We start from the raw sequence: 24,369 nt of genomic DNA on the forward strand, positions 1-24,369 counted from the left end.
GGGCGGGCCGCGGCGGGGCTCTGCGTCTGACACCTTGGGGGTTTGACCTTGTGTGACAGCCTGGAGCAGAGGCCTTCTTTCCTTTTCATCCTGTTGCCATCCCAGTATGACCTTGGAAAGCTCCTAATAAAGATGTAAAGTTTTCATGAGCGCAGAGGAATGGGCCTCATATGAGAAATTCAGATTTCAACCGAGTCTAAAAAAATTTACTAGTTCTATCAGAATTAAAAATAAAACATCACACCGCTGATATAGGCCTCCCTATCCCAGAATAACTTCATTTAACATTTTTAAGCTGTTTCTTCTAATACATATTTTTATCTTTTTCAGGGATTTTCTGGTATTTAATAGTATTCCAAGCCTTGGATAGCATCTGTTGACTTACAGGATGAAGATTTAGATTTCACACTGTATCGCTGGTTTGAGTACCTTGTTAAAAGCTGTGATAAGGAATCTAACCCACCCAGTTTGTAGAATTTCAGGTTTGCTCACGTTGCTGCTAGTCTGGGGCCTTTTAAATTAATGTCCACTGTTCAGTGATACCCTCCATCTGTACCGAATTATAAGCCTTTGCCTTTGTCCCGGGATCCAACAACCTCTGTTTATTTTGGTGGAGGGGCTGCAGTATTTGGCCCAGTACCCCGTTCCAAACACAGTCCAGATATTAGCAGAGAAGACCAATTAACAGTAACAACTCTATCACCTTGGCTACAGTAGTAAAATCAACAATAATAGCGGTCAAAGATAAACGATATTGACATACACTAAGAAACAATAATGTACCAACCTTAACCATAGAAAGTGAGATCCATAATTATAGATGCTAGGACAAACCAAATATTGACCTACAGTAAATATCTACTGAAAAGAACAATTTTAACTCCACTAACAATAGAATAATATTCAACTAGTAATGAACTATATAAAAATTCATAAAGTTGAGTGGTTGTACTAGTAATGATACAGAGGGAACTGGAGAATGAGAAAAATAAAATTTGAAGTAATAATGGAAAATGAGATGAAAAAATCAGGTAGGGGATGCTATTGAGTAACAATAGTTTTAAATACAAAGGAAAACCCAAGAAAAGGAAAAAAAACACAAAAAAAAAAAAGTGAAGGAAAGAAGCTGAAAGGAGAAGTAAAAGAGACTATACTCCAATCTCCCAGAAAAGCATGGAGGAAAAAGCAAGGGAAAAAAAAATTGAGTCAATTTGCAAAAAAACCCAAAACTTCCTGTTTGTGAATAAGTGGCTTCTTTCTAGGATCTATAGTCTACAATCCATCAAGTCATAATTTTTTCTGTGGGCTTTTCTTGGGCTAGTGCTCTGGGCCAGGTTGATTATTTTTCCCTGGAGCTGTGGACTGTCCTCGGCTTACCTTCTGTGGTGTACTGACAACTGGTGGTCAACTTGTAACATCCTGCTGAACTGACCCAGCGTGGTGCTGGGTATGGAAGGCCCACCTGAGGATTATTGCCAACAACATAAAAATGAGAACTGGAAAGGAAGAAGTAAGCTGTTAGGGAGCTGCTGGGGCTGCTGTTGGTTCTCCTGGAGGACCTTGTTATGCTGGCTTTACTGGTATGAACGTGGCTGTTCTCATTGCAGAAGGAGTTGGGAACTTTGTCGCTGAGAGTTGCTACCGTTCACTTTGGGGGAGCTCTGACCTTACTTTGAGTGTCGCATTCCAGCTCCAGTGCTGATCCCTCAGCCTGCTGGCACCAGATCCTTCATCCCCTCTAGCATAGGCTTACTAGCTTTCACCACTAACCTTTGGGCCTTCCCAGCGCAGATCCTTGAAACAAGCCTGCATCAGACATTGTCATGGACTGCTGGCCTCCAGATGGACTTGTGGAGGGCATTGTTATGGGCTCTAGGTCTTCAGCTGGACTCATGCAGGACGTTGCCGTGGGATCCAGGCCGTCAGCTCGATTGTTTTGGTCTTTAGTGTGTGGACAGATTTCCTGCATTCTCTTTGTATATGACTTTTTGGGTGACTATTATAATGTTATAAATTATGTGTCCTGTATTGGTTCCCCATGCAACCACTGAATACAACACCTTCTCTCTGGGGGTGTTGGGCTCCCAGATGGTCAGAATGGTTGGTTGGTCAGTGCTTTTGCTGCTTGCTATTGAAGAGAAGCAAAACACATAAAGAGCTTGGAGTTTGTGGGTGGCCATAACCAGGGGGCAGAATACAAGGGCACAGGTTGCCAGGGATGAATGCCACACTAGGGACAGGTTTGCTCACCACAGAGGGAATAGATATGTTATAAACTTTTGGAAATCTTGTGAACCTATGAAATCCTAATGTTTTTATATGCTTAGCAAATATATATGGTTATAAAGAAACCAAATTGTGTTTAAAGAGTGTTGGAGACCACTACAAAGTGGCTCTGAGCAGGACTTAATATTAATCAATTGGCTTTCTGTGTTCACTTGTGAATCTGTCCAAGGCCTAGGCTCCTTACCTGGAAATGGCGGACTCATAGTAAGTGAACCTCTGTGAGTCACTAATCTCTACTAGAACCTGTAGTGGTGGCTGAAGCCAGAAAGCTTGTGTCAGGCATCTCATTCTTCAGTGGATTAACTTTATACCTTACTTAAAGAAGTCCTTGAGTGGTTTTGCCCTTCTTGAGTATTCCCTTCCCTTCTTCTGATAACCAAATAAATATGGGCGACCCAGAAAGGTGGTCTTAGCCCAGAGAGAATCTTGAATTATGTGAGAGGGCTTTGATCCTCTTGTGGCCCTGAAATCATTCCATTTGCCTCTTTTTATTTAGCCTTCGCCGTATACTTATTCAGGAGATTGTGGACCTGATCATCCCGCAATAACTAAGGGATATTATTAACCCCATAAAAGAGAATTATTTTTATTTTATTTTTTATTTTATTTTATTTTTTTTCTGGTACCGGGAACCGAACTCATGACCTTGAGCTTGCCAGGCAGGCGCTGGGCTGCTAAGCTAAATCCCCAGCCCCCAAAAGAGAATTATTAAAATATGAATAAATTATTGAAAAAGACATAGATATACTGTGTAAGACATTAAATGAAAAATCTAATGGTGGATATAAGATAATTTTGTAGTGATGAAGATAAAAGAAACTTTGATGTATTTGCAATCATTGTAAATGGAATATGAGATACCTTTGATTTTTACTGCCTTTAAAAAAATCACAGGTCCTGATAAAATACTGTAGTTTACTGCCCCCCTTTTATATAAGCAAAAGGAATGCTTTATTTTAGTTAGAAGTTGGTGTCATAAACATATAATTTTTATTTATCCAAGTTACCAGACCTTCTGAGTTCTATCAATAGACCTCTTTGAAGCAAGGTACTGGAAGTTACAAACTTAACAGATATTCACTGATATTAGGACACAACAAGGAACACTAATGAAAACTTATTTTTACTTTTATTATAAATTTATTTTATAAATAATAAAGTCCTCTATAAATGTGATAGTAACGTCTTTACTGAAATGTTCTTCTCTGACACAATCAAGTATCACAAAACAGTAAGTTAACTCCAATCTAAATACTGATAGTTTAAATTATAAAAACTCAAAAATATATATATGGACACAGTTTAACACCTAATGAAAGAAAGGTGAATCTATGCCATTATGTAGTGGCTATAGAAGATGGAACTAAGAAAAGAAAGCACTTACCCAGTGCCAGAGCAACACAACATAAGCATGTAGTTTATGTGTAGCTGTTGTCCTCCTACTCAGCTGGGCCAGCGTTGGAGCCACTTCGGTTTCCTTCTGTGCAGCTGCATAAGCCTGACTGTAACAGCAGAAATCGGGCTGTATTCCATAAGAGACCGACTCTATTCAGAACAAACAGAGTTTATTAATTTTAATTTAGACCAGTCACCTCTCATTTTTTTTGAACAATCTCTGTCTTATAAGTGGAGTAGGAAAGAAATTTCATGGGGCTTTTTGTTATAGGTTTTATTTCTAAATTTCTTTCCTAGGTATAAGTTGAGACACTATCTAATTCTATGCACTCATACATATTGTGACCTAATTTTCTCAGCCACCCAAATGCACATCCATTATCCATTGTTCTTGAAGGTATTTATTTCTCTTTATTTCCATAGTGTCTCAGTTACTTACCACCTGAGTAATTCACTTTTTAACTTGTTTTAGTTTTATTTAGCTCTCACTGATTGTTTTTACAGCATTTTTATAATTTGTTACAAGGGTTTGAGCATTTATATAAAGGTTGTAAGCTGTGTTCAGAAAAGAGGAGTTTATTATGTCTTTTCCCCTTCCTAGGTGCTTCAGGATACTGCCTAAGATTTTCCCACCCTTCTTTATGATAGCTCAAATGCCCATCTGTTTCTTATGAAAGTTGAGCTTACAGAAAATCAGAACTCATCAGATTAAAACTTCCTCTGAAAAATATTCCAGGTTTTTCTGTTCAAGGTAAGTTAATAGTGCTTTTAGAAGGAAGTTTCAGGGGGTTGGGGATTTAGCTCAGCGGCAAAAAGCGCCTGCCTGGCAAGCGCAAGGTCCTGAATTCGGTTCCCGGTACCGGAGAAAAACCAAAAAAAAAGAAGCAGGCTTCATATTCAAAATTATTATCTTCATATCTCAGGACAATTATTAAAAATATATTTTGTAACTTTCTTATTTATGACCTGGGAGTTTTCTGAAGCTTCTCATTTTGTGCCTGTATTTTTTTTGAATGGATCCACATTGTCTTTTTATGATAAGCTCTTAAAGGAGTTTGAAATTATTATCTGATTGATCAATCTTTTCTTTGTTCTTGTTTAGCTGTGCTTCTTATTTTTGAGAGCTTAATGGATACTCAAATCACATCTCCCATTCCTACATCACTCTTTAAAGGAGTGTCAGTGGTAGCTGTTTCACAGACAGATCATCACATTGCAACACGCTTGGGATTAGGCAGGTGTTACATGTATATCATACTTTTTACTTTATCTTCTTTTTAGTTACTCTCATTTCACTTTGTGAAGTTGCTATTTCCATTTTGCAGGGTAAAACAAAAACAGAGAACAAGATATTCACAGAGGTTAACATTCACCAAAGGTAACAAAGTAAGTTGTTTAGATCTGATTCACTCACTACTCTACACTATTCTGGGATATGAATATACCAAAACTTTTGTTATCCCTTTGCTATTGATAGTTAAGTGTTTCCATATGTTTATTTTATAAATAATATTTCAGTGAATAACTCTGCACACCTGTAAGTGGAATAACTAAATTCACTTCACTTCAGCTCACTTCACTAGATCCTGCTTCAAGTACCAACACAGTCCTACAGGCAGTGAATGCAATTTTCTTTCTCCACATTCTTGCAAAATTTTATTATAAAACTGTATTATTTGCTTCCATTTAAAATGAAATATCTTAAAGTATATTTCTCTGATGTTTTGTGAATTGAGAATCTTTTATAATTTTACAAGGCAGGTAATTTTCACTTTTTAGGGTCCTAGCTCAGTGATGGTGAACCTTGTAGAGCTTTCAATGATGACAAACAGCCCGCTGCTGCACATTACACTTTTGCTCAATTTTTAGTTTTTCTTTTTTTTTTTCTTATTATAGGCTGAAGATGCTAGAGGGAGGAACACAGCAATATCAGAAATAACTAAGATAACACGTGACCTTCAGTGTTGTTTTCTTACAAAAGCCACAGACACATCAGTAGGATGGATGGCAAAGGCTATCTGGTAAAGGGCTAGGAACTCATACAAGTTTGTGAGCCTTTTGTGGAAGAGGCTGAGGATTGGTAGATGGAGTAGGAAAGGACTTTTTGCTCATGAGAGATATGTTGTTTCAGGACAGGGACTCTGGCTTCATGATTGTGTTGCAGGCTCTCAAACAAGTGTACTCAAAATAGTATGGTGGTGGTCACAGTATAGATCCTGGAGCCAGAGTTTTCTGTATTTCAATTCCAGTTCTGCTTCTTGCCATTTGTACCATGCTAGTAAATTACTTCTTTGTATGTTAGTCTTCTCATCTATGAAATGAGGGCAGCAGTAGTGCTGATGATACAATGTTGTTTATGAGGATAAAAATGAGTAAATACTTGGAATGGGGACTGATACTACACCATAATATATAGCTTTTCTTTAAACTTTCATAATATGAAAGATGCTATGCCAGATGTACTTTATATATAAACTTATTGGGAAATTGACCTTTTTGTAAGTTGATGTTTAACTCACACTGATAGGTAGATTAGAAAATAATTGGCCAACAGAGAAGACTTACTGCACTGTTCCCTGCAAGTCAGTATTTAAATACTAACTCAACTGATTAGAAGGGAAACTTATTGCACACTATAAAATTAAGAAATGTAGACAAAGGGTCTACAGAGTACTCCCTGCAGATTATGTAGGTAATGGAAAGAGCATGATTTTGGAGCATGCAAACCTGGATATGAATTCTGATTCTGCTAATTATTAACTATGTGACCTTGGACATGTTACTTTCTGCAGTGGATAGCTCAGGCTGGAAACTGATCACACTTGTCAGGGGTGAGGCAAGGCCAGTGGGAAAGCAAAGATCACCTGAGGCAATCAATCTGCTTCAGTCCAGAGAAACACCAAGCCCGAGACTATCCCAGTCATTAGTTGCTAGGCAAGCCTATATCACATGACACTAACTTTGTCAAATGTATAAATAAATGCTCCTTTGGTGGTTGAGCAGTTTCCTTTCCTCCCACCTGACCTCAGCTTTTGTCTCTTTATTTTTCCCATCCTCTAACTGTCCCCTCCACCTAGGAACTCCAAGAATTCCATACTGGTATGCAGCAACTTACTATTTCTAATTCTTAGCTACCTTACTTGTTGATTGGCAAAAACACTACTACTACTTAGGTGGTATTTTCCCATAGAGTTACAGCCATGTGTTGTTTAAAGATGATGATCCATTCTGAGAAATGCATTGTTAAGCAATTTGTGTGAACATTATAGAATGTACTTACATAAGCTAAGACATTATAATATCACTATGTAATACAAGCTTATGAGACCACTGTTGAATATGCAGTCCATTGTTGACCAAGACATCATTATGTGCCATATGACTGTACCCACTGAGTGGTAATTTTCTACTCTGAAATTTTAGAATGATAGAACCAAGAACTTTTTTTTGAAACTAAGGTTTTAAAGGTTCTAAATGGAAACAATTTTTGGTGTACTTATACAGGAATTTGAAGAAGGATTTAGGTAATTATGCTTTTTGGGTTGATCATGGGAAACAATGGCTGCTGTTGCCTCTGAAGGTAGCAGCCATTGTACAGGTTTATTGCATGAATGTGAGATTGTATAGGTCATCAGTTCTCAGTTCTCAGATTATGGATGCGAAAACTGAAGCCAGACAGGGAAGTGATATCACAATTGTGGTGTCCATTTGTGCTAGACACAGAACCAGGACTCAAGTGTTTCTAGATCCTTGAGTCACCAGAAGATTATTCTTTACTCTTGTAAGTTCCTAGCTTACTGCCTCTGCTAGGTGACCACAGTCTCTGGCTTCATGCTGCCAGCTTCCAGAAGTGCCTGCAGGGAAGACTTAACTTTTCAGGCTCTACTGACTCCTAGCTGCCAAGAATATCACAGTGGGACTCATGAAAAGGCCCTATACCCTTCCTTCATGTGCTGACTGGTGTTGCTGGGTCTTTTCCTTTGGCCTTCATTCTGACATTCTCCTTTTCTTGCCACTGCACTCCCCTAACTGCCTAGTTATAGACTGTCTTGCCAGCTGTGTATCTGCATCACTCTGTGTTGCATATTGTGCCACCCTTTTGCAACTACTCTATCCTGCAACTTTAGCCCTGGATGTACAATGAGCAATATATTTGCTTGCCTTCTATGCCCCCGAGGAATGGAGGATTGGATCTGACCTCAGCTGTTCACTATGCTGAAAGCCAAGAGAATCGACATAGAATTAACAGTGGAATGGAATGCATCCATTTTATCAGGTGTGGCTCAAGGCCTTAAACAAACTATTACTGCATGCAAAGAACAGCAGTGAACTAACCTTGAAATAATAGCATGGCGCTCTGTTGGGGATTTCAGCCCCTCTCTTTATACTGCTGTCATCCTTCAAAATCCTTAAAGCCACCATATAAATTCAATGAACACCTATACGATTTCATCCCATTCAGTGAAAACCTATGATTTCAAGTGGTTTCTTTTGAGGGGGTGGCTTTGTCAAATCACAATTAAAGACCATGAGGTACTTGTAAGAGAGTCTACCACTGCTACAAATATGTTCATCTTTCTAGGCTACAAAGAAAAATGAGGCATTGCACTGTTCAGCACTGATGAAGGCTACCACTGATGTACGTTGCAAGCAGAACTAAAAAACAGACTCCACTCTGGCAACTCATAATGAAATTTAGATGTTCAGAATTTCAATCAGTGGTAGCATTGACAGAAATCTGACTGGGACATGGCTAAGGGTTTCTGACTTTGGCTCAGCCAACTGCCTTTTAAAGGTTTGAACTATAGGAGGGCCCACTGTCTTAGTTTGACTTTTCCATTTAAGTTAGGAAATCTGAGAGATTCAGCATCACAACTGTTCATTTGATTAGTCAGTACACAGAATAATAATATACTGTGACTCTAAATTGGAGAACTTTGGAACTGGAAGGGACACTGTTGAGGTATGTCATACTTATATTTTACTGGTGGAGAAAAGAAGCCCTGGGGGGAGGGCAGTAATTCAGAGCTCCAATGTGAGACCATGTCCTGTAGTGCTTGCAAATCTAGCTTGTCATATACCAAGGAGTCCACTTTAGTTCATTCAGGTTGCCATATTAACAAAATACTACAAACAAGGCAGCTTACAAACAATAAATATTTATTTTTTATACTTCTGAAGGCTGTGAAATGCAAGATCAAGATGCCAGCAGATTCGGTGTTAGGGGAGGATCTGTTCTTGATACATTTGCCTTCTTTCTGTGGCCTCACATGTTGGAATGGACAAGGCAGTTCTCTGGATTCTCCTTTATTAGGGCACTAGTCCTCTTCCCTCTTTAAAATGGGAATTGGATGATACAATTTTTGACAGACCAGTATGATAGCAGTAAAATCAAGATGCTGCCTGTGTGCACCCCAGGGACAGCATGATTGCTGCCTCACAAGCAGTCACTTACAGGGTAGAAAAGAACTAATGGATGTACAGTGTGGGCCCACAGCATCTGCTTAGGAGCAGGAATAAATAAAGCATTAAGTCAGAAGCATTTATTTCCACCTTCATCTTCTTGTTATAAGAGAAGGGAAAGATCTTGGAATACATTGTACCTACATCTAAATGAGCTCAGCCTATTTCTATTAGAGGTCAGCCTAGGTTTCAAAGTCAGAGCAAAAGAATCTGGATACACAGGATTTGGAAGATATGGGATAGGCCACTGTGTGGCAGAGGCATGTGATAGACTGTCATAGGTCCAATTTCCATCCCTGGCTCTACTACAGATGAGCTGGTGGCTTTCTGCAGTCCACTTTATCTAGGCCTTTCAATTATGAATGAGCAATGAAGGGCCAGAACACCTCTGTTGGTCTTAACAACTGACATTCTGACACTCAGTTTTTTTTTTTTCCTGACCATTTCAGGAAGTGGGTTCCTTTTAACAGTTTTCTGCTGCCTTCTCAGCATCATGCTCATAGGGTGAGAACAAGCAATTTTAAATGGGTGTGTCAGAAGGTCTTGGCTATTATAAAACAACAGCTAATATGCTTTATAATGCCAATGAACACCAGAAGACACTAAGCACAGCTTATGATGATGCTCCCTAAAATTTCTTATGCTATGAGAGATCACATCTCACTGACATATTGTTTAGATATTCGGAATAATCTCCTGGAGATGACCTTGACTTGGTATCCAAGTGAGTAACTGGTGCCACGAGCAGAAAGAACCCGATCTTATGGTGATTGGGTCAGCACAGACCCTGGGTCCTATGGTCAGGGTTCCAATCACATTGTGGTACATGTCTGAAGAACATGTATCACTGTAGTCCTTGATGTTTTCTGCCCCAATTTCTGGTGACTGGGATCTAGAATGTCCCCTGGAAGACTTGGGTGCCAGTTGATAGACTTTTAGAAATTGGTTATATCCTAGGGCTGTAATTTTACCAGTGGCTTAACTCATTTGATTCATAATTTTATTGCATTATTGGAAAATGATGGACTCTTAGGAGATGAAGCTTAACTGTGCAGCTAGGGGCTTTGATTTGAAGATTGTATTTTGTCCCCATTTCCTTGTACTCTGGCTTTCTCATTCTTTCTACTTGCTGATGGTTAGAGGTGAGCAGCTATGCCTATATTCTCTCTGCCATGATGCTCTGCCTCATATAGGCCCAGAGACAATGCAGCCAACCAACCATGGACTGAAACCTCTGTAAATCTGAAGAAATCTTTCTTCTTTTAAGTTATTATTCTCAGGTATTCTGTCACAGCTAACACATGGTTCTTGTCTGTAAACACAGGTATGTGATGTCACAGAAAAAAACAGAACACCAGACATCCTTCAGAGTGTTACAGGAAGACATTTCAGACTGTCTGTAGAAGATGTATGTGTAGATCACAGTCAAAATGTAACTAATATTAAGCTTGGCCCATGCTTCATCATGCTGAATAGAGGAATTAAAGGCCTACAAATAGTAGACTGGAGTGGCGGAGAGACTCCAGATTATGGCCTGATGGTTCCACTGGAAGTTTAGGACATCCCAAACTAGAAAAAAATGATGAGAGGTATTGTGAACATCCAGCTGTTAGTTTAAAGTATGAGGCAGCTTGGTCAAGAATAAAAATCAATGTGAATACAAATTTAAATTCTGCCATTTACTAGGTGCTTGACAATATGGAACCTATTTTTTATTTAAAACTTTGGCCTGTATAAACTATGCTATTAATATTGCTCCTAAAGCTTTGTTGTTAGGATTAAATACAATGATATATGCAAAGTCTCTTGGATCCTCTCTCATGGATGGATTCTATGGTACCACGTGGTATGATGAACAGTTCTGGGAAGACAGCAGCCTGTTTTGACTGTGGCGTCTTCGAAGAGATGTGGTTTCTGGCCAGTATAGTACAGTGTCAAATATTAAGTCGGTGCTCTGCGCTGTTTGTTGTGGTTTCCTTCTCATCACTGGAATCAGCTGGGTCTCTGGGTTAATAGTTCTCAATGACTTTAAATGATGAGAATGTGCTTGAATAACATCCAGGAGATTAGGAGAGGTAACTTCTTTGCATGTCATATATAATACAAATACTACTTTTGACAAAGATTTTAGACTTGTCTAATCTTGATCTGTAAGTGGATTTTAAACTGGTTTAACCCAAGACATATTTTCATGTCCTACTTATTCTTTGTCTTATTAGAAATCTTACCTGTCCTTTGAACCTGGAAGGTCAAATAAATGAGAGGTGGTTGTCCTTTCTGTTTTTCAGTTTTTTCTCAGTTAACTCATTGTTAATTATGTTATATTTGCAATATACATTAAAATGTAAAATAACATAGCTGCACACACAGTCTATTAAGAGATATTGGAAGCACAAAATCTCTTTCAAAGTGGAAGAAAAGCTGTTTGTAGAAAAACCTTTAAGGCAGTACTAAAGAAACTCTAATTCTGGGTTAATAAGTATGCTGTTTTCTTAATGTAAAAATATTTATAATAAAGATGGTTAAGTTACTATTGTCTTATTACACTATAGTAATAGTTCCAGAGAAGATGATAAAAATATAAAACTCAGGAAAAAGAATTAGAATATGCAGGTAGGCTTTTATTAGGGCAAAGATTTCCATATCCATAAAGATATCATTAAACCAAGGATCCAAATGAATAATTAATTTGCAATTAATTATAAATGAAGATACTTCAGCATATAAACCAAAGTCTTCAAAGATTTTAAGTACTGGGACCTAACATTTTCCAACTAATTAATGAGAAAACCACACAAGAGGGCATAAATGGTAGTATGTTTTTACATAGCAAAGAGATATGTCTACTGTTTTCATGAATCACATTTGATACTATAAAATATACTTTACAGGGCAAAAAAACTGAAGAAAAGAACCTTAGGAAAGCAGACATGATGCAAAGATGGATAATGTATATTAATAATTTAAATAAATATATGGTCACAGGGATGAAAATGTGACCTCATTATTTGAACAAAAGTTTATTAAAATACAGAATAGTCTGAAACAAATGAAAAATCAAGACCTTAATACAGTGACAAGTATCTTTGTAAAATAAGATGCAAAATGAATAATTATAAAGACACTTCAACATGAAAATCAAAGGGTCAGATTTCTCCTATTAAGACCTAATAAAATTATTTTCTAATTGATAGATATTTTCATATGACAGATTCTGAAACACTAAGGGGCAAACAAACTCTTATTTCCTGCAACAGGGGTAACAAATGATAGACATGGCTTTAAAACATGTAAAGAACACAGTGAATTAACTTACCACCTTCTTCAAAGAAAAAAGAATAATTTTCTTGGGAGAATTTAAGCACCATTGGAGGACACATTTTATAATACCAGATAATGAAATACTTGGTATTTTCAGTACCAAACTATTTCAACGGTGAAAATGATGTAGGAATCAGAAGTATATTCTGCTGAGATTCCAGGTAGTTGACACTTTCCCGAACTGGAACAAGATTTCATAAAGTACATAAAGTAATTGACTGAATCAAATTTGTTCTAAAAATAATCTATGCTTAGTGACACTGCTTACCAGCCGCCACAACTCTAGGATCCTCGTGAGATTCATGTCTGCCAGCTGCACGACTGTCAGCGCTCTCATGCCACCAAAGAACATGAACTGAAGAAATAAGCCGAAAATTATTTCTACAGAATATGGCATTAATAAATAAGAAATACAGAAAAATGAGTCCAAAATGTTATATTTTTAGAACTAAAATGATTAAAAAAAGTATAGTCAAATGTTTCAGTGATATAATTGCAGAGGGGTTAGAGACTTGGGAAAGAAATTTATAAATTAATTAATGGTTTTATAGATGAAGAAACACATACAGTGGGAGAAGGAAAGTAAAGTAAGACAGCTACAGGCACACTTGAGACAATACCCCTGTTTCCTACAACATTTTATTTTTAAAAAGCAACATTATAAATTGTGTCTACTATAGGAAAGTAAAAAGCTGCATAATGTTAATAAGTACTGTCTTGGTTACTTTTCTATCGTTGTTGAGACAAAATACCTGATGCCTGAAATTACGGAAGGAAAGGTTATTTAGCTTACAGTCTGTGGAGGTTTCAGTGCATACTTGGTTAGCTCCAAGGCAGCGGGGCACATGGCAGAGGGCAACCGTTCATGGTGGTGGAAGACAGCAAAAGCAACAAGAGCAAAAGGGAGAAGGAGTGGTGGCAAGCAGCCTCTTTCTCTCCCTTACATATGCAAACTATCTGCTCCAGGGTGGGGTGTAGCACTCACACCCATAATCCCAGCATTGGACTATGTATGGATCCATCAACAATCTAGAAGTCCACCCCATGACTGCATGAGGATTTGGGGGAACATGCAGACACAAATCATAACAAGTACCCAGAGAAACTCTCCAGTACTTAGTATATTCCTTTAAAAATATGAGGAAAATAAAATTAGGGTCTTATTGTATTTTATGCTTAATAATAGATTCTTCAAAACTAATAGTATCATCTATCACAATAATATCAACTTTTATGACTATATAAATTCCTCTTTACAGATGCTGTAATGTTTATGCTAACCCTTATCATTGACTATTTAGATTCTTTCCAATATTTTAGTATTCTATAAAATACTGGAATAAATATTTTCCTTGTGTATAATTTTTATACTTTTTTATAACTGCAATGTAATGCAAGCTAGATGTACATAAAAATGCAGATAAAACCTAAGAGAAACCAGTAGTCATTTCTACATAACTCAGGAATAATTACTTTTGAGATAGTATGCAACTTTATATATACTTATACAAACACAAACTTCATATAAAGCATGTTTGTTTTGTATGAGTGTATATATATGCTTGTATTTATAGATATACATATGGTTTGTGTATATATACATATATTATAAATATATAATATAGATGAACATTGTTTCCAATGTTTCCTTAATGTAAAAATTTATGACATAAACTTCAAATACATCTACATGTATACCTGTAGTAATAGTAATACTGATGACAATTACTAGTGACATGTAATAGGTGATTGATAGGCCTTATTTTAAGCATTTTTTGTATCTTAATTCACTTAGCCCTTGTAATGATCTAAGTGGTATGCATCTGTCATCATTTTATGGATGAGGGAACTAAGGTGCAGTGCAGTTAACTTATACAAGATCAAAAAGTTGTTAGGCAGTGGAGCTAGGATTCATGTCTAGGCCCTTTGGATCTGTTTATTTCCTTATCAAAAAGAAAAACTTAAATTGAGAGAACCATATAGTCTGTCTCATATATGTATATATGTTACATATATGTTTAATAAATATACAGCCTATATGTTAAAACTGTCTTCTAGAAATGATGTAATGATTTATATTCAGCATACCAGCATTCTACTATCCTGAGAATGATTTTAAGATTAAAAATGTATGTGCACAAATTTCAGTTTTTTCTTATACATATCCAGTACAGAAAACAGAGACATTAAAAAAAACCTTTTAATGTCATTATTCAAATGACTACCTTATATACTATACTTTCAAATTTCTTTCCAGTATAAATAGTAATACCTGCATATTTTCTAGAAGTAATACTGCCAGAGGTAGGAAAAAGAGTATTTTTGTTTATATAGCCAAATTTGTGGAAGAAAGGTTAATATGAACCTTGTATAGTACATGAGTTATTTTTTCCTGAACTATCTGTACTAGTTAGCTTTCTTATTGCTGTGACAAATACCTGACAACCATGTAACAGGAACTATAAAAACAATAGTTTTATCAATTTACTCAATAATTTTCTACATATGTTATATCTTAAAACATTCAATATATAATGCAACATTACAACCTGGACAGCAGTACCTAGTCTCTTTCTGAATTCTTTTTACATTATTGTCTTTCTTTGAACAACACACCTTACACTGTCATGTTGGCCTCTCCTTTTTTTCTGAGGGTGGCATAACTTCATTAAAATGCCTACTCACTAACTGTAATGGTGAAGACGTCAATGACGGACATACTGGTTGGCGTTTCACTATCCTATATTTTTCAATTATTTGACCTAATTTAAATTGGACCTATTAAACCTAACAGAACTAATCTGAATTGTAAATGCATTTTTGAACCCCTTACTTTAAATAAATAACAAACAAGTTCCATACTGTTTGGTCTAAAAGGTGCATAGATATTTTATAATAATGTTTTTTCCTGCTTTTTTGATTACAGGATATCTTATTGGATGTTGGTCAACTCTGTCAATACTACCCACAGAATTATTATAATCACTGACCACTACTGGAGTTATCTTTCAAGATCTATCATTTCTATATTATGAATAGCTGTCAATAAGAAGATCTCTTTTTTGTCTTTCCATTTCATAATGCAGACTCAGCCTTTCTTTTTCCCTTTCTGTTTTTTATATTTGTAGATCTTTTGGCACTTTCTTCAGATTCAGTCTCAATTTCACAAACATGTCTATTTTGTACTGTAAAAGAATATCACTGGGGCTGGGGATTTAGCTCAGCGGCAAAAGCGCCTGCCTGGCAAGCGCAAGGTTGTGAGTTTGGTTCCCGGTACTGGAGAAAAACCAAAAAAATAAATAAATAAATAAAAAATAAAAAAGAGTATCACTGAGATCTGCAGAAGTATTAAAATTATATCTAACATTTATGGTATGAGTTTTTATAGATTACAGCACAAAATTATACGTTATTTTTCACAAACGAAATACATACAAATTAGTTAAAATAACCAGAACTTATTAGACTTCACTGGAAACAAACACCAAGGTAAATAAAATGTTTAAATAAAAAAGTATGCAAAAAAGTTAATATAAAACAAACAGATATATGAGTGTATCTCATGGAAACAAGCACCAACTGGTTGAAATGACACCTGCCTGAGTGATACTCTACATAGTCAATATATAAACCTGCTGCCTGAGTGACACTCAGTGTAAACTATTAAGTGGTTACAGGAGAAGAGCTTTTTTGACTCATGGTTTCAGAAGATTCAGTCCATGATAAGCTGGTCCCAAGGCAGAAACATCATGGTAGAAAGGCATGGTGGAGCAAAGCTACACAGATCATGGTGGCTGGACAAGACGGCAGAGGAGCCGTGCCATACCCAAACCCATCCCCTTAAATGATACTTCATCTCCACATAAATTCAAAGTTATCATCTACTTAGCATGATATAACTGTCCCACATACAGCAGAAAAGGCACTAAAGGCTTACCCCAAAGGTTCCAGTATTGCTTAAAAGTCTAAGTCTGCATTCAATGAGACTCAAGGCAAACTCTTAGCTATAAACCCCTAAAAATTAAAAAAGCACATAATCCCAATATACAAGGGTACAAGGTAAACATTCCCATTTCAAAAGTGAAGAGTAGGGAGTGGAAAATAATAGGACCAAAGTAAGACCCAGCAGCACAAATATTAAGGCCTGGCATGTTCCAGAGGGCTTGGATGGCTTCACCTCTATAGCCTTGCTGGATGTAGTCAATATGGCTTCTCTTAGGGATTTGTTTGAAGTCTGAGGCTTTCCTCAGTAGATGTTCCATATTCCTGACATCTCTGAATTGTGCAGTTCTTCACTGCACCTTCAGCTTTATACTCACATCTTTATACACCCACCTCTCAGGGGTTTATGTTGCCTGGCCTAATAGACTTTCCATTGAAATCTATATGGAAGCTCCTGTGATCCCACAACTCTTGCCTTCTACATGCCTGCAAAACTAGTATACCATGAGTAACATCAAAGTCTGTCACCAGTTTAAGCTGTAGCCAGGCCCCCTTGTGCCATGGCTACTTCACTCTTAATGCCTGGATGGTTAACAATGGAGTAGTTAATCTCAGGGAACGAATTTCCTAGGTAGCATTCTGGAGTGGGGGTTTTAAGGGCTCCCTTCTCAAACGAGGGGTTTACACTTTGCACCCTTCAATCTGGGAAGGATAGGGTCTTTCTTATGCCTGAGACACCTTCAGTACATCTTTCTATCTGTCCCTGTTCTAGGGTTGGTTTCTTTTTAACAGTTTTAGTCTCTTCAACAATCATACTTCCTTTGGCCCTAATTTCAGGCCAAAATTTAAGTTTTTCAAGTATTTTTGTGCCACTTTTTACTACTGATTTTCCATATAAATCTTACCCAAATCAGCCAGTAGTATCTACACCACAGGCTAATACTAGGCTGACTTGAACTATCCTTCACTAAATCATTTAGTCCACAGCCCTTAAATTCTGCCTTCTGCAAAGTCTCAGGATATGGGCAAAATGTAGTCCAGTCCTTTACCAGAATGTAACACAAATAGATTCTATTCCAATTCTCAAATAAGTCCTTATCTAAAACCTTGTAAGCCTGGCCTTTATTGTTCTTATTCCTATCAACATTGTGGTTAGCACAAACTAGCATGCTTAGTTCTTGGTGGCTGGAAAGCAGAGCAAGGGAAAAGCATCAGAAAGGAGGGGCCAGGGACCACAAATAGACCCCTATGCAATACCTCCATGATTTACCCAGACATAATAATAAATGTGTTTTATTAATCCTCTCGGCACCTAAGCCAATCAAGTTGACCATTAAGTGTAACTGTCACACTATCACTGTATCCATACATGTATATACTAAGTCCAAAAATGACATCTCATTACTATTTTATTTTTTTTTGTTTTTTTCTCCAGTACCAGGAACCGAACTAACTCATGACCTTGCACTTGCCAGGCAGGCACTTTGCCGCTGAGTTAAATCCCCAGCCCCTCATTACTATTTTAATTTTTATCTTCTTCAGTAATATGTTCAGTAGTCACTTGTATGTCTATATTCATGTAAATATATTTTTCTTTTTGCTTTTCAATTTTATTTATGTGTCACATGCAGAAAGTTTGAACTTTTGTATAATAAAGTCATCAGTTGATTTTTATCTTCATGACTTCATTTGTTTTTTGATGTAGAAATACAGTACCAGCCAATTATTAAATAAATTCATCTACAATTTGTTTTAGCAACTCACAAATTAAAAAGTTTTCACTGAAATCTATAACCCATCTTGATTTTATCTCAGTGTATGTTATGATAGTTTTCATAATAATTTTTCTCCTTTACGTATTTTCCAAATTGAACATATATCTTAATGAACAGATAGGCTGAATATCCCTATTCTAGAAATCCCTTACATTTCAGATAATGGATACTCAACTGTATTTCTAGAAGGTGAATTTCTATGTAAAGGTCAAGAGTTCAGGACTATGTTAGGTTTGAGGTGTTCACTGTATATAAAATAGAGGTTTTAAGATGGTAACTGGATATTTTATATTTTTCCAAATATTTAGTAGCTATTCTTAATCATTTATTTGTTCAGATAAAATACAAATATTTTTCAGAATTTGTCACAGAAGTGTTTTGAAATTATAACTGTAATCTCTTTTAACTTAAAAGTTTAATACTCTAAGTTTTACTAAATATATATAAATTTACTAATATACTATATATATGGATACTAATATACTATCTATATGTATATATTAACACCCTATGTATATTTAGTAGAAAATGGGTAAACTGTTATGGAAGGGGGCTTTAATATTTATAAAAATATATATTACATTTTTACTCAGAAATAGTATCCCTACTCCAAATAGTTATTTTAAAAAATTAACAAATACATTCAGAGGGAAAAAAGATTATAAAAGGAACAGATTATTTTCTGAGATTCTTTTAGTTATTCAGACTTAATAATTTTGATGATGTATTTGGGCAAACAGCAATCTAGCATATGAAAAAGGCTTCATAGTGTTAACATTCTGTTAACAGTTTAGATCTAGGCTGGGTGTGGTGGTGCTCGCCTGTAATCCCAGCATTTAGGAGGCTGAGGCAGGAAGATCACTGCGAGTTTGAGACCAGCCTGGGCTACAAAGTGAGCTAAGGGCCAGCCTGAACTATATAGTGACACCGTGTCTCAAAAAGACACACAAAAAAAGTTTAGATCTGAAATGTCTCTCAAAGGATTGTGTGTTGAAAGCTTCGGCCCCAGCTGGCGGCACTACTGGGAAGTGCTAGAAATTCTAGGAGGTAGGAACAGTGCTGGAGGAAGGAGGTCACTGGGGAGGTGCCGCTGAAGGGCACGTTTTTTTCCTGGTACTTTGTTTTCTGTCTTCTTCCTGAATGCCATGGGATAAAGCAGCTTTTCTCTACCATGCCCATTCACCATCATGTTCCTGCCTTGCCACAGGTCTAGAAGCAATACAGCCAGCTGACCATGGACTGAAACCTCTGAGGCTATGACCCAAAGTAAGTCTTTCCTTCTTCAGGCTGATTTTGCCACAGCAACAGAAAGTTGATTAATGCACAATATAAATAAATAAGATGTAAAACAGGTTTTTCCTGACCATTAAAATTTACAAAACTAAAAATTTGGCAACAGAGAACTAAAATATACACGATAGTGAGAAATAATCTGATCCAAGGAACTTACTAGTAAACTACCAATATACACTGAAATTTCATGCAAGAAATGGACAAGTGTACCTCTGTTGAGTGCTCCATATTCTGTGTGGAAAACACCAACTAGTTTTGTGTAGCCTCGATTGACATGGGTATGAACTGCCCTTTTAAATGCATCACCCCACAGAGCTGGACCACCAGGTTTCATCTGAAAAGTAGCCAGTTCATAGACTCCTAGAACAGGGAGACAAAGAATTATTTTAGAGAAGACATACCAGCAATTTCTGACCATAGTTGTCTTGTTTCAGTGGAAGACTATATATATAGATTTGGAAGATCATATTTAGACATTTATTATATTTGCACTATTTTTGTTTGGGTTTGTGTTTAGAAGATTTTTGACCACATTTAAGAGCTATTAAACTTTACAGATGACAAAAAGGACTGAAAACTTATATACACATAAGCTACTATCTAAAGTATTTTTATCTAACAATTTGTTAATAAAACAGATATGGAGAATTTTTAATGAAGTAGCAGTTTTAAGCTAAGTGCATACTTTTAAAAAAGAAATGAGTAAAAGAATTTTCCAGTAACCAGAGGCTATAGTTCAGTGGTAGAGTACTTGCTTAGTATGTATGAGGCCCTGGTTTGATCTCTATCACCATAAATAAATAAATGAATAAATACAATCTCCTTCAGTTTCATCCTCTGTCCAATATCTAACATTCTTTGTATAATTTTTCCCTTAAGTTTCCAATTTTAATAGGAAGAAAAAAGAAACAATGGTACTGAAGTGATGCCTCTAAGTTTTAAAACATAACCCTGAAGAAATGGCTCTTACTATTCCTAAAAGTCCAAATACATACCTGAAATGTATTTTATCTTCTGAATAGATGGATAGGGCCAGGAGAGAGAAAAAAACTAGAGGACAAATAGATTTGAGAGGTAAACTTGCAAAGGTTATCAAGAATCATGAATGATAGATAAAACAGGAAGAGAACCAACATTAGACACTGAGACACCAACTATTTTACTTAGATACTGCTGAGAGATGAAGGGATATATAAGCTGATAGGATCCAGTAAGACTTCAAATTTCTTTGTAGTGTAATCCAAAGTACATTACAAAGTTCATAATCGGGGAGATAAAATAAATTTAAATCAGTTTATGGTTTTTTAATCTGACTTTTGTTTAAAATAGGATGAAAAAAATTAAACTTTTGTTTGAAATAGTTTAAGTCAACAAGAAATGAAATCAGCAATTAGATAGGTCTTAAAGAATTATTTTCAAATAGAAGAAAGAAGAAGGAACAAATGTTAGAGAATAGTAACATAGTTTGGTAATTTTCAATTCATTCCTCCTAAAACTCAATTTTATAAGTAAAGATATATTGCATGCCTTTGGATTAATTACAATCTGTAGAAAATATTTAAAGTTGGTGTGACTTTAAAACTGACACAATTTCAAATACTATCCTTTACATATCCAAAGAACTTGCCCTTATTGGGAAATTTTCAATCTTTACTGGACATAAAGACTTTTTCAATACATAGATTCATTTAGCAATCTGTAAAAACTCAATTTGGAAAAATTCTTAATTAATTCTCATTTTTTAGATGCAAACTATAGCTTCCATTTAATTTTACTCAACAATCATAGTATGTTAATATAAAAAACAAAGGAATAATTTTACTTTTCCTCAGTAGTACTTTTGTTTTATTGCTTGAGATGTTCTGTATATTTTATTCATTAAAATGCACGTCTGCAAAGGAAGACCTACCTTCTTTCGCAGGCCTCTCTATTTTGCACCATGGGACCAGATAAGTAATCTCAATCTCCTGTTTATCAATGTGAGCCAAATTTGGAATAAGGAACTGTTCTTGCCATTCCTTATCTTTGACCAAAGCTTTCCGGACTGCAGTTCGATGAGCAAAATTATCTACGGGAAAAGGAATTAAGTAAAAATAAAAATTAACTGGAATTCCCTGGTTTTTTTGGGGGGGATTTCATTTCTCATCCACAGCACAGAGAAACAACTATGTCTTTGGAGATACTGACATGAAGAAATTTGATCTTAGGGGAACAGAAATGCAAATGACCACTGTAGCATCTTAGAAGTGGCTTCATGGAGTCTATCACTTCATAGGTGGCCGTGTGAATTAGGCAGGTTATTGTACCTTTCAGTCTCAGTTTCTTATTCTGTGAATGGAGATAGTATCACAGGCCACCAGGACTGCTGTGAGGATCAAGTGAATTAATACATGAAAAGTGCTTGGATGAGTGCTGGACACCTAGTTAATACTGTATGTGGATTATTCTTATTCAATTGAGGCAGTTAACTGACAGTGCCAGTATAGAATGACTTATTTTACTTTGGTGGTAGCAGTGGTAGGTGGTCAAGGTATGCCTTGAATAAATATTAACATAAGTGAAATTAAAACATATTTGGTAAACCACTTCTTTGAAAACATAACTCCCAAATAAATAATACTGAGTCTCTTACATATTGTTAACCATTCTTTTTCCCTGGCGTTTTTCTTTTTAAATCACCTAAACGGGTATGTACATTTGCCAACATAAGGACCTAGTACTATGAGAATCTCCTGAAATAGTGAAAAATTTTACATAATTTATGTTGTGGGAAATAATACTTGCAAATGAGTTATATCAAGAATTTACTGTATGTCCTAATGGCTATAATTTAACTTAAAAAGCAGAAAGCACAAACTGTCTTAATGGAGATGTTCTATTGTAATAGGGAAAAAAACCCTAAAATGAGCCCAGGTGAGGAATAAATAGGATAAATATTTTTAAAAATGAAGTATTTTATCAATATTATTTTGGACACTGATGACCAAACGCTATATGAAATCAAGCACTGATGTAGACTATTAAGGCTCGACACTACAGTAAAAACCATCTGGAGATTCTCGTAATTTGTTACCGTTCCCCAGGGGTGCGTCAGCTTCCATATAGAAAGAACTGTCTCACAGTGAATTCACTGAAACTCTAGCACACAGAATTGAAAAAGCAGTCTCTAAACGTAACAGAACTATTAAGCCCTAGAGCTGAATGAGCCTTAAAAATTGTCAGCCCCTCTCAACCTCTCAGCCCTCATTTACCTTGAGCCCTTAAATGATGCTGATATCTAGGCCAAACTTTGTTAATATGATACTTTATTTTGTAAACTTAGCCCATTCAGGCTTTCTTAAATTTTCAGCACTGTCTTAAATTTTTCATAAATCATCTTTCCAATAAACAATTCTAAAATTTTTTTGGACAGTGATCAGTTCACAATCATGTAATCTGATACATGAGAATTCACATTTTCCCAGTTAATTTAACATTCTGGGAATTTTACATGTAGGCCACTGGGAGCAGCAGGCACTGAACTTTTTTTTTAGCTCTACATTTTTAAAAATGTTGTATTTATTCTGTATATATCTATAGTAATATTAATATAAATATAAAAGTAAGTCTCATGCAACTGTAACAAAATGAGTATCTCAACTGGACACTTAAATCTGAATGACTCATACCGTATTTCCAAATATGAACTACTTTGTTCAGTATGCCTCCAAATTCTACACTCCAGAAACCAACCAATTCGGAGTGAGCTGTGCGAAGATGAATATTTTTCTTAATATTTTCCAGGAACTCACTCATCTTTGAGGGCTTAAGATTATAAGTACGAAATTCATAGAGCGTTCCATCCTGTTGTCTGGGCCCTGTAGCAAAAGATGAGCATACCTGAAGAAAGATAAGGCAAATTTAAATATTGTGGGAAGATGGGACTTACTGTTACGTTACAACAAGATCTGAGTCTGGAAACAAGAGGCCCTCAGTAGACGCATAATCTTGTATTTCTCCTGACAGCTCTCTACAGAATTGTGTTTATGTGGAGCTGTCAATGATGGTAACTACTTTTAAACATGCTCATTGCACAATTACTGTTTCTTAGCATGTGGTTCACCTTAACTCAGTGTTTAATAAGAATTTGCTCAAAAGAAGTCACTATCAATTTCTTTAAAGTCAGGATTCACATAAATTTACTAAGCATTTTTCCTTACTAGGAAATATTTCATCTTTAGTCAGTAATGTATGTTAGCATTACACATATAGAACTTTACAGTATGCATGTCTTCTGGCCAGTATAACAAAAATAGGTTCACAAGCTTCTTAAATTCTTAAAAAATGGAAACTGCTATTCAGGTCATAGTATTTCCTACAGTCAAAGTGAACCACTGGTCAAACATTGCACTGGAGTGTAAACACATTAGGATGCTATGTGCTCTGCACTGTAGTATAATGGTAGATTCTGTGACTGCTGCAAAAGGAAAATTCAGAGTCAGAATTATGCGAATCATTATTAATTTCTAATGAAAGATGTCATATAAAGGGCCTTTAAATGTATATAATTGTACTAAGTTGATGGAAAATCCTGTAACAACCACTAGCTCTTTTTTATTAGTTATATGCTTTGTAAATTTCTAACTCTTGTTCGAGTTTGAACTTGTTTGATGAGGAAATACCTTGCCAGAAATTATCCTGTGTCTACTTGTATAAGGAAATGTATGTAGACACAACACACTCATATGGCATTCCAGTTTACAAATCCATCTTACATTACAGTAGTTAGCATGTGCCCATTTCCTGAGGCTAATTCTACCAGAAAAAAAAATTTTAAAGCTGATTTTACCTCCAATGCTATGCTATGGACAAATTAAAGTTTATACTGACCACCTGGTATGTCTACACAGAAAGC

General features: G+C 36.0%; 1 protein-coding gene and 1 long non-coding RNA gene across 8 annotated transcripts; one reads left to right on the top strand and one right to left on the bottom strand.

Annotated features, from left to right (window-relative positions):
• The first annotated feature begins 111 nt into the window (after positions 1 to 111).
• Positions 112 to 15,716, top strand: LOC102003024. 7 transcript variants are annotated; one of them, XR_001233589.1, is made up of 5 exons: positions 112 to 482; positions 3,979 to 4,432; positions 4,784 to 5,702; positions 7,859 to 7,957; positions 15,392 to 15,716. It is a non-coding gene; the product is annotated as an uncharacterized LOC102003024 (long non-coding RNA). The 7 variants fall into 7 exon arrangements; XR_001233591.1 differs by lacking the exon at positions 7,859 to 7,957 and having other exon boundaries at positions 4,784 to 5,067; XR_260649.2 differs by lacking the exon at positions 15,392 to 15,716 and having other exon boundaries at positions 7,859 to 11,647.
• LOC102030425 (protein NipSnap homolog 3A) lies at positions 11,745 to 23,354 on the bottom strand (the record flags this gene model as incomplete). Its single annotated transcript, XM_005382784.2, is given in 5 exon segments — positions 11,745 to 12,646; positions 12,734 to 12,820; positions 19,686 to 19,835; positions 21,385 to 21,543; positions 23,144 to 23,354. Coding segments are annotated over 5 exon segments (684 nt in total), but the record flags the coding sequence as incomplete, so codon positions are not given.
• Between the last annotated feature and the right edge of the window lie 1,015 nt (positions 23,355 to 24,369).

This window comes from Chinchilla lanigera, unplaced genomic scaffold (assembly GCF_000276665.1).
Source record: "Chinchilla lanigera isolate Chin_1 unplaced genomic scaffold, ChiLan1.0 scaffold00018, whole genome shotgun sequence".
NCBI classification, from domain to species: domain Eukaryota; kingdom Metazoa; phylum Chordata; class Mammalia; order Rodentia; family Chinchillidae; genus Chinchilla; species Chinchilla lanigera.